The 18,434-nt window shown below is 49.2% G+C and overlaps 1 protein-coding gene across 1 annotated transcript in view; it reads left to right on the top strand.

Moving 5' to 3' along the window:
* The first annotated feature begins 1,260 nt into the window (after positions 1-1,260).
* Positions 1,261-18,434, top strand: part of SLC6A5 (solute carrier family 6 member 5) — a 57,206-nt gene continuing 40,032 nt past the window's right edge. The window contains exons 1-5 of the mRNA XM_086677815.1: positions 1,261-1,541; positions 2,960-3,502; positions 6,152-6,290; positions 9,019-9,150; positions 9,497-9,670. Coding sequence (XP_086533941.1) covers positions 1,539-1,541; positions 2,960-3,502; positions 6,152-6,290; positions 9,019-9,150; positions 9,497-9,670 — 991 coding nt within the window. The 5' untranslated portion in view covers positions 1,261-1,538. The remainder of the gene's footprint in view (positions 1,542-2,959; positions 3,503-6,151; positions 6,291-9,018; positions 9,151-9,496; positions 9,671-18,434) is intronic.

Raw genomic sequence — 18,434 nt, 5'->3', positions numbered from 1 at the left:
CGGGTCCCCAGGTGGCTGCCCTCGGAAGGGGCAGACTGGCGAGCCGGTGAGCGGCGGCACCCGAGCTCTCTCGAGCAGTTCGGAAGGAGGCGGGAGGGGGCCCCCCCGCAGTGCCCCGGGCGCTCACCGCAATCTGCCGCCGCAGCCTCCGCCTGCGGCCTCCGCGGCTTTGTCCTCCTGCCGCGTGGGGACGGCCCAGCCAAGTGCAACGGAGCCGACCCCGAGGCTGTGGGCCGGGCTGCGAGCGTCAGGGAAGGGACAAAGTGCCCTCCTTGGCTCCCCACCTCCGGGGCGAGGCGTTCCCGGAATGAAGCTGGCCAGAAAGGAGACAGGGGAGGTGTTTTGTTACCAATCCCCTTGGAGTCTCCAAACCAACCCTTCTTTGCAAAGGTGTTTTCCCTTTCTTCTGATTGTAGCCATTGCTTTATACCAAGAAAATCCATCTTTTTATCTTTAGGGCCACCCCTCACTTGCGCCGCAGTACAGTAGAACGTCCTCCTGTGGCTTCCCGGTTGGCCATCCTGCCGCCTGGCTCTTGAAGATCGCTATCTGGAGGATCTCTCAGACCTTGCGCTTCCACATCTGGCCTGGCTGTGGTGGGTTTTTATTGAGAGGGCTATGAAAAAAGAATGGGTTTCCGTTTGACTGTGAAAGTGACCTAAGAACGAGATCACTGTTGGAAATAATATCCTCTTTGTCGAAAGTATTTTCAGAGGTGTCTAAAAAATACAATGAGAACAGTCATAATTTTACTCAGAATTTCTTTTGTGTTAATAGAGATACAATAGGAATGCAAATACTAGACCTCAATGTATAAGCGAAACTCCTAGTTTTCTGGAAGGGCTGTCTAACAGCCCTCTAACAGTGGTTGTCTGCGAGTAGAGCTGTGAGGATCTGAAGCCCACATACACTCAGGCAGGTACACCATTATAAATGTTACAAATGCAGGACCCGTGAGCACTGGCCATTGCAGAGCTGTGCCGTTACATGCAGACCCTCCATCTCAGGGTAATATTGCGGAACCCACTGCCTGCAGATTCAAAGAGACAGCCAAGGGAACCAGAGGAAGAGAAAGACAGAAATATGACAGTAATTTAATTCCTTCCCCCTCGCCCACCTCGTAGCCCAATCCGCTCTGTTGGCGGCTGCGCCTCGCCTTGGGTGCAGTGGGACGTGTCCCTCCCATGTTTCCCTTAATTAGGAGGAGGCAAACTTCTGTCATCCCCTCCCGCCGGCTTCGGTTTAGTAATCAGACCCATATGAGTCACGCCGAACACGCAGCCCCCTCCTGCCCGAGGGACAACTGGCCAGCGTACTCTCTGCTGTTGTCCCTTTAAAACTCGAATCCAAGGGGGTAATGATTTATCAAACTTGTATTATCAAGAAAATGTCAAACGAAGGGCACCTTGCTTTGCACTGACGCAAACCTGGCCTTTCCCAAGGAGATATAGAAAGCGCCTCTCTTGTTGGAGTCAAACCCAGTCTTCTCAATAGCTGGTTTCACTCTCTGCCCGTTCAATCTGTTGCCCGTGTCAGACATGGTGAGTGTTTGCTTTTGTTCTTTTTAGAGGAAAGGGAGCTGCGGGTGGAGGAAGGGCAGATTCGTTTAGAGTACTTCTTTTTGAAGTGTTCTATGCATTTTGGAAGAGGAAGGGAGGGCAATCTTCACAAATAGCCGTAGGTATTTGTTCTTGTGAGCATCACCTGAGGTCGGAAAGAGGTTTCTGAAGCTCTGTAGAACGGAGATCCCTATCTTCTAACTGTGATCCCAGGCACTGTCCTCGGTGCTGAAAAGCCAGGTGCCGGTACTGAGGCTAGTCGCTGAGTCCTAGAGGCTTTTGAGATAACAATGCTTGCTGGAGACAAGGTGTTTAGATTTGGTGCAAATTAATGAGTTCCGACCTGTGCATTTATGAAAGACGGTTAGACGAGATGCACGAGGTTGAGGTGAAGGTAATATGGTCATTCTTACAGTGTAATAGTAAATATTGGTGCTAATATTCAGGAAGCCCTGAGAGATTACACGAGTGGAGAAAGCAGATGGAAGAACCATCATTTGCAGATCTTTTAATGTGAAACTCAGTTGAGAAAAAGCAAATGAAAATTAGTCCTGAGTTTTGGTCCCCAAGCATGAAGGGCATTGGACACTCTTGTAACTAGTTACTGGAGGTGGAAAGAGAACCAAAAAACTTTGCATGTTCTTTTACATGTCTGGAAATCTGGGAGTGAATGTAGGTTGTGTAAGATAACAAACCTGGTTACTGTCTTGTGTTGTACATCTGGTTTGTTATGGTTATTTTGTGGTGGTGGTTGTTCTTGTTTTGCTCGGGATCATTATTTCTGCCTTTGCTACCTGGAGGGCGAAGATGGGGTTGGAAATGCTGGGATTCGTTCAACCCATTTGGCCTGAAACACTCATAGGTGCCAGGGCATCAGCTTTGTGGCCGCAGCTTGCCTATAGCTTATTTAAAAAAAAAAAAGGCAATGTGCATTATTGAATGACAAAGGAAATGGGGCGGAAAATTAAAGAATCTTTCTACTATGGTGATGGGGAGGTGGGCACCCTACAGCCGTGATGTGAAATCCAAAGAGGGCGGGGAGCTCATGGCTGTAGGGTTATTTCTACCCTCCTTTGCTACCCCCTACAAAAACACATTTCTGCCTATTTTCTTAGTTCTCCCACCATCAGGGAGGAGAATATTAACTGCTTTATGCCATCTGGTTATTGACAAGACAGGCAAATTGAGAAATACAGTTTTTCTTGGAGAAGGAAAAAAAAAATCCAGATGCCAGTTTATTCCCGAGATATTGGGACCTGAGTGGTGAACGGACCCGAGTGGTGTCTGGACCTGAGTGGTGAACGTCTTTACATGTTAATACAGGTATTTTTAGAGCTACCGTGACTTTCTGTGCGTGTGTGTATGTTTGTGTGTGCACGAACTTCACGTTGTATTTGCAGGATTGCGGTGCTCCCAAGGAAATGAATAAACAACCAGCCAACAGCCTGGGGGCGGCGATGGCGCTGGGCCACCATGCTGGCCCGTGCGCGCCCAGGACGAGCCCGGAGCAGGAGCTTCCCGCCGCCGCCGCCGCCGTGGCGCCGACGCCGCGTGTGCCCAGGTCCGCTTCCACCGGCGCCCAAACTTTCCAGTCCCCTGACGCGCGAGCCTGTGAGGCGGAGCGGCAGGGAGTGGGGGCTTACAAACTCAGTAGCCCGCGGGCGCCTGCGGCCTCGGCAGCTCCGAGGGACTTGAGCGAGGCGCGCGGCGCGCAGGCCGCAGCTCCTTCTGGGGCCGCCGGGCCCGGCAACGCTCTGCATTGTAAGATTCCGGCCCTGCGCGGCCCCGAGGGGGATGCTAACGTGAGTGTGGGCAAGGGCACCCTGGAGCGGAACAATACCCCGGCCGTGGGCTGGGTGAATATGAGCCAGAGCACCGTGGTGCTGGGCACGGATGGAATCACGTCCGTGCTCCCGGGCAGCGTGGCCACCGCTGCAGCCCAGGTAAGCAGGTCGTGCTCGGCCCGCACCGCCTCCCGCCCCCTAGGTATGCGAGGCGAGCCGGGCCGTGGTGGGTGCACGTGTGCTGATGGGGAGACCGGTTGGCAGTGCCAGGTAATGGACGCGGGAGGCAGCTTTGGGGCTTTGGAAGCTCGCGCTGCGCTGGGGTCCCCAGTTCAGGGCTCAAGGGCTGTTGTGACCCTGCCAGAGGAATCACGATCTCAGGAGCCGCCACTACCTGTCTCTTCCCAACCTCCGTAGTCGCGCAAATTCATGCAGGCTCATGAAGCGGTTGAGACAGATAGATTATGAAAACAAGACTCCCCCTTTTGTCCATGAGTGAGTCTTTTCTTTAAAATATTTTTCCTTAATTAGAAAAATTAAGAAATACAGAGGAACCCTCTTCCCCTCCCCCTGTAGGGAATAACAGTTTAAGTGCAGTAGTACCTTTCGCTTAGAGTGAAATTATCACATGAGAACTCATTGAGGAGAGGTGGGTGTACATGAAGCTACTACTGAAGCTTAAGCTTCAGGGCTCTTCCAAAACCCAGTACCTAGTTTTTCATCATAACTTTGTATATGTTGTTGTTGTTGTTGTTGTTGTTGTTGTTGTTGTTTTCTTAAAGAGAATCTATCTCTTTAGCTCCATGCCTGGACCTGCCTCTACATTTGATCCTTTACACTCAATGAGAGGCATGAAAAACGCACAGAGCAAATCCCAATCCTGGGTTCAGGATAAGGCAACTACTACTGCTTATTATTACCCTCTCCCATACAGGCTCTTGTCTTCCATTTCCCTCCAGTCTCTCTGCTTCCTCTGATCTCTTCCTTTCTCTGTCCTGTCTCACCTACTTGAGCTCTTCCTTTTCCATCCCCTGCCTTTCTGCTGTCTCCTCTCCTTCCCCTGTCTGGGGGGCTAGGCATGTGTTGAGCAGCTGAATCTAAACATCTGCCTATGTGAGATTTCCAGTTTATACAGCCCTTCTATTTGGTGACACTCTAGTATTTACACACACACACACACACACACACACACACACACACACACACACATCCACAGGCCCACACCTCAAGAACCCAGCTGTTGGAATAATAACTAGAAATGAACATACACTTAGACCTTCCCACTTGCCCCTGTTTTTGGTGTCCACTTCTGGAGCGTTTGTCTGTATATATTAACTGCCTCTGACAGCATGTGCCCAACAGTGTGACCCCAGATGGAGGCAGAAGATTGTTTCAAATACCTTGCTTAACCTCCGCACTGCGGCAAAAGCGCAAAAACGGCTGAAACTCCCACCCTTTTAGCCTGAGAAGAATTGGAGGGTGGGTGGGGCTGGAGGTGGTGTGCCTGGCAAAGGACTGTGGAGGGGATGCTGAAGATGTTCAGAGTAGATTAAGCCCTGCATTTGCCTATTCTCAGCTCTGCCCATTTTTCTGTTCTTGCCTTCCTGACACCTACCTCAGCCCTCCTCCCTTCCAGAGACTTCCTCTTCTCCTGACAGCTCCTTTACTCTCCACAGCCTGTGGAACAGTGTGAGACATACCAGAGTGCTAGAAGAGCAAATGGAGTGTGGCGGAGGAAGTAGAGGCCGGGCAGTGGCTTGGGTCCTTGGAACCTTGGTGTGGTGTCCAGGCGTCCTGAACATTTAGAATTTGTTGAGGTGGTTTCATCTTCTTCCTTTTCTGCTTAGTAGTGAGGCATTCCAGAAGGAGATACCGCCCCTAAGAGAGCATCTTAGTGTGAACTTGGAGAGGCAAGCCTCAAAGGTCCATAGATGGTTGGAACTGGAAAGCGCCTCAAGGGATAGTTCTTCTCAGCCCCTCATTTTATAGATGGGAGCACAGAGGCTCAGAGAGCATGTGGCTTGCCTGGGATTATCCAGATGGTTAGTGGTAAAGTTTAGACCAGAACTCAATGCTTTAGATGTCTCGTCTCTTGCCATATCTACCTTCTCTGTTCTGCCTCTTGTTTCACACCCACACCTCTCTCCAGCCCATTTCCCTTGCCCTGGTGTTGAAAGGTGCCCCCCCCCCCCCACCTTACACTAGCAAATCAGGTAGGTTCTGCCTATAGGCTTTGGCAGAGAACATGAGGCAGGGGCTCTGGCTGGCTTCAGGCATTGCAGCTCTATTTCTGACCTAGCAGACTCCAGAGGGAGAAAGGGCTGAGGAAGGAGTGTGTTGAGGGTTTTGGGGAGAGAGGGGTTGGTTAGGGATCTGCTTGCTGGGGATTCTAGGCATGATATTGGGGAACTGCTTGCCAACTGAACTCTTGGTCAGGGGTTGGGGATGGAGGGACTTGCTTGCAATCAACCAACAGGTTCAAGGTTTGGGGAAAGCTGCTTGCTGGTGTGCCCTGACTGCAGGATTTGGGAAGGAGGGGTCTAAGGGTGTGTTGAAGATGAATCTTCATATCAGAATTGGGGGCCTGCTTGCTGAAAGACTTTCAGTGCAGGGGTGAGGGGTAAAGGCTCTGCTTGTAGATGCATCCTCTCTCTTCAAAATTGGGGTCCTGCTTGCCAATGCATCCTCAGTTGGAAAATGGGGGCCTGCTTGCTGGGAAAGACCCTCAGCAGGGGGGATGGGCGGAATGGGGCCTGCTTGCCGGTGGCCCCGGGGCTGTTATCCGACAATGTGCTTTTCCGCCCCCAGGAGGACGAGCAAGGGGATGAGAATAAGGCCCGAGGGAACTGGTCCAGCAAACTGGACTTCATCCTGTCCATGGTGGGGTACGCAGTGGGGCTGGGCAATGTCTGGAGGTTTCCCTACCTGGCCTTCCAGAACGGGGGAGGTATGGCTTTTCCGGTCTTTCCGCCTGCGGAGGGGCGGGGCGGGCACTTGCGGGTTGGGGAGGCACCAGGAGCCTCGGAAAGGGCAGGGAGAGGAGGCTGGGAGCAGCCTCCTCGCTCCGGCTCCATCCCCCGTAGGCATCGGTGCTAAGCCAGAGGGCAGGAGCCACCGTAACGGTTTGGCACTAGATCCAGGAGGCTTTTGTCTGAAGATGGAGCTCAGGAGAGAGGGGGGCCTCCATGATCCCCCACTGGTCCAGCTTGGGGGACTGGGTCCCGAGCCAAGCGGGCATGGCCGCATTCAGAATTCAAACTCTGATTTAGCCAAGAAATATTCTTGTAGCAGTGCACTCTGTGCACTTAAATGGCAGTAGCTGTGTGGTCCTGGACACCAAATTAAGGACGGTTTAGGATTATAACCTGGAAATCCGAGCCTACATAGGAGACCTTGCAAATGGGTGTTTGAGTTGTGCAGAATGCAGGGTGCTGGTGACCCAGGAGGGGGGAGTGCAGAGGGGCCGGGGTCTGTACTCTCCAGAACCTCTCAGAAGTACCCACACACATACATCCCCTTGGGCACAAGCAGGACATATTTTGACTTTAGCCAAGTTGTTTGGCAAAAAATGGTTTTCGTTTTGTTTGTCTTCACTGGGTGGAAGAAGCTGCTTTTGAAGGAAAACCATTTCTGAAATGGTGAGGATGCCAGTTAGGTACATACCAGCTGCCAGGCCCCTTGGATCCAGTGTACCTCTTATGTACACACTGAGGAGGAGAGAGCCCGCCCATTCAAGGTCCTCTTTGCTGGCGCTCTCCACCTTGAGGCACCTTGGCCAGGGCCTCGTCCCCACATTGCCTAAACTGACAAGTCCCCCTCTAGGAATAGGAATTTGCAACTAGGACCTCCTCCTAGGACCAAAGAGACCCCCTCCCCACCAAGTTAGGGTTTTTTTTGTTTTTTGTTTTCTCTTGGGTGGGCTCCAGACAGCAGACAGGTGCTGCACCACCAGATGATTAAAACGGAAAAATATGCCTTCTCCCCTCCAATTCCAAATTAGGACACATTGACAAGTACTTATGAGGATGGCCGATCATTTGCAAACGGAGGTGCCCTGGAAACAGAAGAACATGTGCTGGCCACACAAAAATAGGAACCCTAGCTGGGTTTCCGCTTGGTTTTCTGTAAGAATCCCAGTCCAGGGTGCAAGAAGTGGGCCGGAGATGCTATAATAAGGCTTCCAGTGACAGGTAGTGGTGGGAGGTGGGGGAGGAGCTAGGGAGGGCCTTTCAGCCAGGGCAGTTTGGCATGCCAGAAGTACCCATGTTTTGCTCCCCTGGGGATCCGCGAAGTGTGGGTCTGCGTCTGGCCCAGTGGCCAGGTTCCTGCTCCTGGTTCCAGGAGCTCCTCACGTAGCCATGCACGGGGAGGGGGAGGCAGACTTTTCTACACTGCGGCTCCCAGCTCCGCAGCCCACAGCACTGGGTGGAGAGCTGGCCTCCTCCTTCTCGGGAGCGGGAGCGAAGCGGGGGAAGGATTGCATAATCCACCCTTCTCCAAAACCCCATCTGGAGAGGCTAGAGGAGGAACCCCCCCCCCCACCCGTTTGACTCCCCAAGAGCTTGAGGCCCCTGCTGGGCTTTCCTCACCTGGAGGGGCCCAGGCAGGAAAGGCCTTTCAGCCCAGACAGGAAGTTGGAAGAAGGGTGACCAAAAAGAGTAGACCAGAGAAAAATCAGCTTTCCTTTCCTGGAGCACAGCGTTCTGGGTTCTGGCATCCCTAGTGCCTGAATTGGCTCTGACCCATGCAACAGTGCTTACTGGTCCAAGTCATTTCAAAGATCATGGCTGTTCCCTAAGGCCCTCCCAAACGATCTTAATTCTTGAAGGAAATGAACCCCAGAGAACCCCCATCAGTTGAGGCAGCCTCCCTACTACTATTGTCCTGTTTGCAGGGAGCGGGGGGGGGGGGGGGGGGGGGGGCGGGCATTCCAGGGAATAAAGAGATGAAGGGCTGACAACCTCTGGGGGCTCCAGTCTAGGTAAGACACTATGTAAATATTGGGAGGTGCTCAGTGCCTAGGGAAGTATTGTGGGAGGACAGAGAAGGGAGGCTTCTTGAAGGAGGAAGCATTTGAGTTGACCTTGAAGGATGGAAGGGATTTTCATGTGGAGAAGAAAGTTGAGAAGTGTGTGGTGGCTGGGGTGGTGGAGAGAGGGATTTTCTAGCCACTTGTCTGGCAGAGCAGACCCAGCACTGAGTGGCAGGAGGTGTGCAGGTGACTCAGGGTATTGCACAGGAGGGCTCCTGGAGTCTACCTTAGTAGATATCGGGTCCTTGGAGGGTGGAGGTGCTGAGACGATTTCACCAAATATGACTCTAGTAGTGAGTCACAGGTGTGGATTTATTGAATGCTGGAAGAGCTTAATTTGGAGGACGTTGAAATGCTGTAATAAGAAAAGGAAAAGAAGAGAAAAGAATAAAACCCCACCATGACACAACCCCTAGCAACCCATCCAGGAGGGAATTGGGAAAAGTAGTGTGTTTGTTGGGTACTCTGGACTGAACTTGGTACAGGAAGGCTGTTAAATGTCCCGGGGTCACTGTGGTTGAGCTGGAATGTCAAAAGTTTCTTGGAAAATGAGGGGGAGCGAGCTCCCACCTCAGAGGGTGAATGTGGGCCAAGGTGGCCTTGGCCTCCGAGGGCTTCTCACTTCTCACTCTGTCTTTCCAAGGTGCTTTCCTCATCCCCTACCTGATGATGCTGGCTCTGGCTGGGTTACCCATCTTCTTCCTAGAAGTGTCACTGGGCCAGTTTGCCAGCCAGGGGCCAGTGTCTGTGTGGAAGGCCATCCCGGCCCTACAAGGTGAGTCCGCCCTGCCTCCCAGCCTCCTCAGCCCTCTTCTGCTCTCTCTGGCACCATGCAGCCCCCAGGAGGGAGACCTGCTTTTGTGAACAGGATAACTCACATTTTCCTTTATTTGATCCATTCTACCTCTGGGACCCTCTGAAGAATGGCCCAAGATTGCCTCTGGCATTGGTCCGTTCCTCGCAGAATGCCTCAGTCTCCCTGATGGACACAGAATCCACTCCACTATTTGTGTATCCATCTGTGAAAGAGAGCCAAGACCTAGGTCCCCTCCCTGTGCCCAACTGTAAGAATTCCCTAGGACTTGGACTGGAATGAGTCCCTGGAAATCTTGCTTCCACAGGCTGTGGCATCGCAATGCTGATCATCTCCGTCTTAATAGCCATATACTACAATGTGATTATTTGCTACACACTTTTCTACCTGTTTGCCTCCTTTGTGTCTGTGCTGCCCTGGGGCTCCTGCAACAACCCTTGGAACACACCAGAATGCAAAGATAAAACCAAACTTTTATTAGGTAAGTTTGGATATCCCTATGTTAAGTGGTGGGCAGAGATGAAGACAACCAAATATACTTAATTCTAACATTTAAGGAGCTCGTGGCTCAGAGGAGGGGTGATGGCATTTTTGTTTGCCCATGACTAACTGGAGTGTTTGTTAAAAATGCAGACTTAGAGGCCCACTGGGTAGTCTGATATATTAGATTTGGATGGGGTTGGGAAATTCGCATTTTAGCAAGGTCTTCAGGTGACTCATATGTACTGTACAATTTGAAAGCAATGGGGTCCTAGAGTGTAGGAGAGTGATGCCTGTGATCCTGGATCACACTTCACAAAATGCTGCTCAGTGCATGAGGTAACTAGGAGAACAGATACTTGACTGGCAGACCTCTGATAGAGATTAGAAACGTGCATAATGTAGTACCTAGAAATAGGGAAGTCTGCCTGGGGAGTCAGGGAGAGTTCCTGACGGTTCAAACCTGAAATCCCCTAGGACATGAGGGCTTGTGGGGAGCTGTCAGCTTGCTGGGTCAAAGGCAGGTGGGTGGAAGTGAGGAGGAGCAGGGCAGACTTGTCAGCAAGGCTGTCTGGCCTAAATGACATCTTTGCCCTTGACGGTACATGGGTCTTGGGCAGGTAACCTTTCTCTCTGGATCTGCATTTTTGTCACTTGTAAAGTAGGAATAATAGTGTTCTTTATCCTACCTACCTCACGGGATTGCTGTAAGGAAGCCAGAAACAAAGGATATGGGAGCAGCTGGAAAAGTATAGCCTTCTACAAATAGAAGGTGCCTCGGTCACCTTTGTCACCTTTGAAACCTCTCTGTCATTTCAGTGGGCACCAATAAGCAAGTAGTTTCTTCTTTTTCCAGCAGATCTGTTATTCCCCTTAAGCTCAATCTGTGCTGAGGTCAGAATCTGTAATCTCTACATGATTGGCTCTTAGTGTAGGCCCCCAAATCAGCTCCTTTGCCCTTACAGCCAGCACATTGCAGAATGAGGGCATTATTTAACCCTTTGAGTGTGCTATGAGAGAAAGATGAATTCTTCCCTGCCATATCCTTGGAGACATGCACATACCTAAAGGCAGTAATTCACACTGGAGTATTTTTACACACATTGTGCATATACATACATGCCATGACCAACCTCTACCTAGAGTGGCTTTGACTAAGACTGAAGAAGAGCTACAACTAAAGACATGTGCCCATGAAAGTCAAACCCTGTGCACCTGGAAGTATTCAGGAATGGGGGATGGGGTGTGTGGAGGTTCCCAGGTGGGTGGCTCGACGAGAAGTGTCCGTTAGACTCTCTTTGCCTCAGTGTTCTCACAGTCTCAGTGTTGGTGGATTCTTGGGTTAGGGCAGCAGTTGTCAGCCCAAGCTGCTATACATCAAATCACCTGGGAAACTGACAAATCAAGACATCCCTTAGGGTCCACATAAGACTAATTAAATCAGACAATTTAGGGATAGAGTCAAGGATCCATAGTTTTAAAGTGCCCCAGGAACCAAAGAACCACTAGGTTGGAGTTTGATCATACCTCTTATTAATTTAGATGCCCTTAACCATTTTTGGAATGGAATGCCCCCTCTCCTTGCCTGCATTTCTGCCATCCCAGTGGTCACCTCTACAAAGCTGTTCTCTGGGAGAATTCCACTCAAAAGCTGTTCATGGATTCACAACTAACAATTAGCTGCTGGAGTGCCCTCCTGGAACATTTTCTAGGATGTAGAGTCTAGAATGCAGAAATACCTCAAGGTCATTCCCCAGACTTGCCTGTCCTTCCCAGATTGTGCCCGGGAGGGAGGTCACTTTTCAAGGGAGAACCTGCTGGAGGAGGACTGCTGGCTTGAATCAGGCTCCATGGGAAGTTTGCCTGGGGACTTCCATCAGGAACCATAGATGTCATGGTGATCAGTGTCCCACAGCTGTCCTCCGGGAGGGGCAGTAGTTCAGAAACAACATTCTCTTCAACAAACATATCCACTAATATTTGTGTGGCACCTTCACACTTAAATAACAGCTAGCACCACTTTCGACATGCCAAGCACTATGAGAACCCTTTTACTTGTATTACCAACACACAACAAGTCAACACATGGCTTCTATTATTATTCCCACTTTACAGATGAAAAAGCTCGAGCTCAAGGTCATAGAGCTAACTCTATGGTAGACCTGGGATTTGAACCTAAGTTTGCCTGCCTCCCAAGGCCACGGTTCTAAAGCATCATGCCAAATGCTCCCCAGTCTACAAAGCAGCTTCATAAAAGATGTCCCTGCTATTCCTAATAAGAGCCCTAAGAGTTCCAAGGGGCAGGTGACATGATAACCATTTTGCAGTTGAGAAAGTGAACTTGAAGAGAGTGGAAGGGTCAGGCTGTAAATCGAAAGGTAGAACCAGCACCGAGATTTAGATGTCATGACTCCTGATTGCCTGCTCATCCAGGATTCCCGAAGGCTCCTTGGTCCATCAGGTTCTGCCCCATCAGTCCTGGCAGAGTGACATCAGTCCATGTGTTCCCTAACTGTCTGTTAGGGACTGAGATTCCCTGGGCTAAAAAGAAAGCTTGTCCGAACAGTCGTTTGACTTAGTAGATCCACTTCTGGGGATCAATCTTAAGGGGGGAAATCAAAGACCCAGATAAGACTTATACATGATTATTCATTGTAGCCACATTTACAGTCTTGGAAAACACCAGAAACACTTAAATGTGTGACCAAAATGCAAATAATTCTTGAATAATCCCATAGTTCAAATAAACTGTAGTGCATCCATAGAATGAAGTATTCTGTAGTCATTAAACATGAATATTCATAAAACACGGGGAAATCCTCCCCCAAATACACAAAATGTTTACTGACAGATTTGGGACCATATTTTCTTTTCTACCTTTTCTATCATGGACACATTTATTTTATAGCCAGAGTGTGTGTCTCTGTGTATATATACACACTTATATTCGTTTGTGTGTATTTTTTTTTTTTTTTTTTTTGAAGCAAGCTGAGCATGTTGTCTAGACCAGGAATGTGGGAGAGGGTGTTCCTGGATTTGTAAAGTTTCCAGTCTGGCGGATGATAACATTAAAGGCAGAGGGGTGCCTGGGTGGCGCAGTCGGTTAAGCGTCCGACTTCAGCCAGGTCACGATCTCGCGGTCCGTGAGTTCGAGCCCCGCGTCGGGCTCTGGGCTGATGGCTCAGAGCCTGGAGCCTGTTTCCGATTCTGTGTCTCCCTCTCTCTCTGCCCCTCCCCCGTTCATGCTCTGTCTCTCTCTGTCCCAAAAATAAATAAACGTTAAAACAAAACAAAAAACAATTTAAAGGCAGAGTAATGGCATTTTACAGCTAAGCTCCTAGTTGACTGGTACAAACCATAAAAACTATGCAAGCTCTGAGCAGAGAGAGACAATGGACATTTTTCACTCTGATTATTCCCTGGGAGCATATGAACAGGCTGGACAGATTTTTATCTTATTCTTAGCAAGTGCTTTAAATTCCACTCCCATTGAAAACAATTTTTTTTAATGTTTATTTTTGAGAGATAGAAACAGAGCACAAGTGGTGGAGGAACAGAGACAGAGGGAGACCCAGAATCTGAAGCAGGCTCCAGGCTCTGAGTTGTCAGTGCAGAGCCTGACGTGGGGCTTGAACTCATGGACCACTAAATCATGACCTGATCTGAAGTCGGACACTTAACTGACTGAGCCACCCAGGCGCCCCAATCCCCCACTTTTTTTTAAAATTTTTTTAACGTTTATTTATTTTTGAGACAGAGAGAGACAGAGCATGAACGGAGGAGGGTCAGAGAGAGAGGGAGACACAGAATCTGAAACAAGCTCCAGGCTCTGAGGTGTCAGCACAGAGTCCAACGCGGGGCTCGAACTCACGGATCGTGAGATCATGACCTGAGCTGAAGTCAGACGCTTAACCGACTGAACAACCCAGGCGCCCCAATCCCCCACTTTTTTAAAGCAAGTTTCCAATCTTCACTCTTTCTCTGTGCAGTCCCTCCATCTGTTCGCTGTGCTGTCTGCACATGACTGTGTTCCATTACTGAGGCCAGGCTCTCCCTTGTGGAAGTATCAGTCCTTTGGGGTCCTGGGGTGACTTAGAAAGGGCGGTGGTGGACTGACTTGCAGCAGTCAGGCTGCTCTTGAACTTGCTGCTCTTGAGTTCTCTTGAACTCACAAGTCATGAGTTCAGATGGTGGATATCCCAGACCCTTTCCCAAATGGCCATTCTGAGAAATGTTTAGAAAATGGAAAAATCCCTTCCCCTAGCGCAGTGTTCCACAAATAACCTCCAGGCTCAGCCTCTGTCCTATAGCTGCCCTACCATGTGATAGCGGGCCACTGGTCTCAGAGGAGGAATTGGATAGCTCACAGTTATGACTTTCAGTCATAGCGAGGAAGTGTTTATCCCATGGCCGGCTCAGCATTGCTAGGGTCATATCGCTCCAGGAGCCTGACTGACCACCGGGATGCCAGGGCCCTGTACCCCAGCCCCCCAGCCCTGGCTCTGTCCATTGTTAAGAGGCTGGGCTTGCAGCATGTTTCTAAGGTGTGGGTTTTAAGACTGTCTTCCTTAGGAGGACTCAACCTTTCAGATGTCTAATGGAGAATAGCTAATCCATGCCCTGCCAACTGAGACCAGCGACTGTTCTGTGAAATTAGGAGCCAACTGGGTCATTTAAAATGGGAACAACAAAAATACCATTTCTATTCCTGGAATGGCTTAATTTTCATTAGAACTTTAATTAAATGATCCCTTTTCTCCCTGGTCTTTCGTGTGCTTTCATTTATTAATAATTGCCCGAGTAAAGAGAATCCCATTCGAACAGCTTCCAATTTAGCACGATCGTTATCGCTGTTCTTTGTTCAGGATTGCTGGGCCGCGGAGGTCTGATGACACGGCCCATCCTTCCTCCACTGGCCCACCTGAAGGCGCTGCGTGCTGGGAAGCATGCTTCTGCCGCCCAATGGTGGGAAGGGACATTGCAGGAGGCTGGAGGCCGCAAGGAGCCCTCTTCAGTGACGCAGGAACAGCGTGACTTTGCACTGCCGCTGAGAGTAGGGATCCAGAGTCGTCCAGGGAAGCTCTCTAGGGAAGCTGCCCGCATGATTCACAATGGCAGTTCTGGAAGCAAGCGATTTGGCATTTGCCCGCGTCTTAGCAGTTTCTCCGGTCTTAGGGGATGGACGTACTTTTTGGCAGGAGGACAGGAGATAACTTCTGCGCTTACTTACAGAAAAGGGCTGTGGATGGTCCTTTGTTGTCTTCATTCAGATTGCTGCTGGGGGAAACAAATGCTCCCTTTGTAAATATTTGATAATTAGGTCAGAATCCCTCCGGAACTCTTGTTATTTGATTAGACTAAAGATAATATTGAATTAAAAGGTATTTTGAGGACTCTAAAATCAGCGGTTCTCAACTCCGGGAGATTTTTCAGGAGACATTTGATAATGTTTATAGATATTTTGGGTTATCACAACGAGGGTGGTGGGGTGTTGATGGAGGGGCGGAGATGCTCCTGCCATCTAGTGGGCAGAGGTCAGCGATGCTGTTTATCCTGCAATGCACAGGAGAGCTCCCGGCAACAGAGAATTAATTATCTGGTCCAAAAAGTCAGTAGTACTGCTGTTGAAAACCCTGGTTTAAAGAACTAATCAGAGGGAAGAGGGGCGTCTGGGTGGCTCAGTCAGTTAAGTGTCTGACTTCTGCTCAAGTCATGATCTCACAGTCCGTGAGTTCGAGGCCTGCATCGGACTCTGTGCTGGCAGCTTAGAGCCTGGACCCTGCTTCTGACTCTGGGTCTCCCTCTCTCTCTGCCCTTCCTCTGCTCATGCTCTCTCTCTCTCTCTCTCACACACACACACACACACAAATAAATAAACGTTAAAGAAAAATAACTAATCAGAGGGAAGAGAGTCTTATAGTTGTTATTTAAAAGTTTTTATATGATATAATGAGATATTCTGGAGGAACGAGCGGGAAGTGGTAGGTGATTTATGGCTGGCTAGTGAGATTGTGGGAGATGTCACTGAGGACTAGAGATGCCCACCCCATAAAAATGTATGACAATGATGACTGAGTTATGGCTAAAATTTATTGAGTCCAGCAGCGCTCAAGGCATTGTGAGATTTTTTTTTTCATTCCTGATATCACTTACTTTGGTTATTGCAACAATCTTGTAAGCTAGATATAACATTTATCAGACAACAGAGGCTTGGACAGATAAAGGGACTCCTCTAACTCCTCTAAACTCTCAGGGCAGAGGAGCCTCTGAACCCATAGTCTTATCCACTTTACTGTTCCACAGGTAGCATGCATTAGGAGTCCATGCACCGGATTCAGGTGGCCCTGTCCTCTTTTTTTTGTTGTAGTTTGGTCCACGATATCTAAAAATAATTTGACCTTATTTCCAACATTTTAAAATGGAGAGATTTCAGGGCACCTGGGTGGTTCAGTCAGCTGAGCGTCTGACTTGGTTTCCACTCAGGTCGTGATCTCACAGTTCGTGAGTTCAAGCCCTACATCAGGCACTGTCAGTGCCGAGCCTGCTTAGGATTCTCTCTCTCACTCTGCACCAACCCCCCCCCCCGCCCACTCTCTATCTCTCTCTCAAAATAAATAAATAAACGTAAAAAAATAAAGTGGAGATGGGGCGCCTGGGTGGCTTGGTCGGTTGAGTGACCGATTTCAGCTCAGGTCATGATCTCATGGTTTGTGAGTTCAAGCCCCGTGTCAGGCTCTGTGCTGACGGCTCAGAGCCTGGAGCCTGCTTCGGATTCTGTGTCTCCCTCTCTCTCTGCCCCTCCCCCACTCATGCTCTGTCTCTCTCTGTCTCAGAAATAAACATTAAAAAAAATTTTTTTTTAATTAAAGAAAAATAAAGTGGAGAGATTTCATGTAAATATCCAAATTTTCTGCATCTTTTGCCCGTACACAAGGAAAAGGCATGGCCCCGTTTGTCTGGAGTATCCTCTGGTTTGCCAGAGTCCCCACCTCTCCTTATCACCCTCTATTTTATGCCTTCATCATTTGTGTCACCAGCCTGGATTATGAAGGTGTTTGAATCTACGATCCCTGCTCTTTGCTTCACAGTACAATGGTTAAGAGCATGGCCCCCAAAGAAAGAATGCTTGTTTGCCTCCTGGTTTTGCTGTATGACCTTGGCAAGCACCTGCTCTTCTCTGTGCCTGTTTCTTTATCTGCAGCATAGATAATGACAATACCTACCTCATAGGGGTGATGTGAGGCTTGAATCAGTCCGCGCATATAAAGCACTTACAAAGGTACATGGTATGTGCCCTGTGTTAGCCATTGTTATCGTTACTTTTCACTCCTTTGTAAAATAGTATCTTTAGGGATAAAACAGTATCCTGGTGGACTCTATTTAAACTGCCAAGTGATGGGTGTTTATAAGGCTGTTAGAGAGGCATTGTAATATAGTCAGAAAGACTTCAGCTTCTTCCTATTTGAAATGAGCATACTAATATACACCTCCCAAGGTTGATGAGGATTTCATGGGATAGTCCTTGCTAAAGTGTCCAGCGGAGTGCCTGACCTACTATGATCCACGTGGTGAGTCCCCCCTCCCCATCCCACCCTAGGTCAGGCCTTCTCAGCCTCAAAACCCTGGACATTTGACTGGATAATTCTCTGTTGTGGGTGGCTGGCCTGTACATTGTAAGATATTTAGCAGTATCAGTAGCCTGTACCCGCTAGATGCCTATAGCATCCTATTCCCTAGATATGGCAACTAAAAACGTCTCCAGACATTGCCAAGTGCCCCGCGGGGGACAAATTCATCCCCAGTTGAGAAGCACCGTGTTAGGTCTTGTTGCAGGCTTACAAGCACATGGCATGGTCTCTGCCTCCTCAAACCCATGTATGTGTGTGGGAGGCAGATGCAGCATGTATCTTAAGGCACTTACCGTCTGTCACCAATGTGCCAGGCGGCGGGTTCAAGGTGAACTCATTAGTAAGCCTCCTTTGGTAGTCCTTCAGAAGGTTTGCTTATGTCTGATTCAATTTCAGATTGCAGATTTGAATTTTCAAATTTCAGTTACAGATTCGTTTCTGCAAGCCATTTGTTTCTTATGGAGTCCTAGGATCTGGGTTTGAATCCCGATGCTCTTCCTTATTGGCTGTGTGATTTGAGTAGAGTTACTTAACTCCTCTGAGCCTTTTTCCTCACTTTAAAAATGGAGGTAATAGGGGTGCCTGGGTGGCTCAGTCGGTTAAGCCTCTGACTTTGGCTCAGGTCATGATCCTGTGGTTTGTGAGTTTGAGCCCGGCATCAGGCTCTGTGCTGATAGCTCAGAGCCTGGAGCTTGCTTCAGATTCTGTGTCTCCTGCTCTCTCTGCCTTCCCCAACTCACGCTGTGTGTGTGTGTGTGTGTGTGTGTGTGTGTGTGTGAGAGAGAGAGAGAGAGAGTGAGTGTGTGTCTGTGTGTGTCTCGAAAATAAAAATAAACATTGGGAAAAAATGGAGGTAATAGCACTTACCCTTAGGCTGTTGTGAACATTAATGAGATAACCATGCAAAATGTGTAGCATGGCTCCTGCCACGTAGGGAGTTCTCTGTAAATGACAAGTTTTGTTAGCACAGGGCACTGCTGTGGGTCCTGGGGGCTCTGGGATGACTAAAACATAATCCTGGGGTTCATCTGCACCTGACAGATGCACCTTTGTTCAGGTAACACTTTCCAGGTTAGTCTCTAGCATTTGGCAAATACTTTTGGCTCTTATTCTTCAGTTGCTAGAGAGAGGAGAGAG

This window comes from Puma concolor, chromosome D1 (genome assembly GCF_028749965.1).
Source record: "Puma concolor isolate L17-30 chromosome D1, mPumCon1.1.hap2, whole genome shotgun sequence".
NCBI classification, from domain to species: domain Eukaryota; kingdom Metazoa; phylum Chordata; class Mammalia; order Carnivora; family Felidae; genus Puma; species Puma concolor.
The sequence above is the reverse complement of the archived record's forward strand: the minus strand, read 5'-3'. Positions and strand labels throughout refer to the sequence as shown.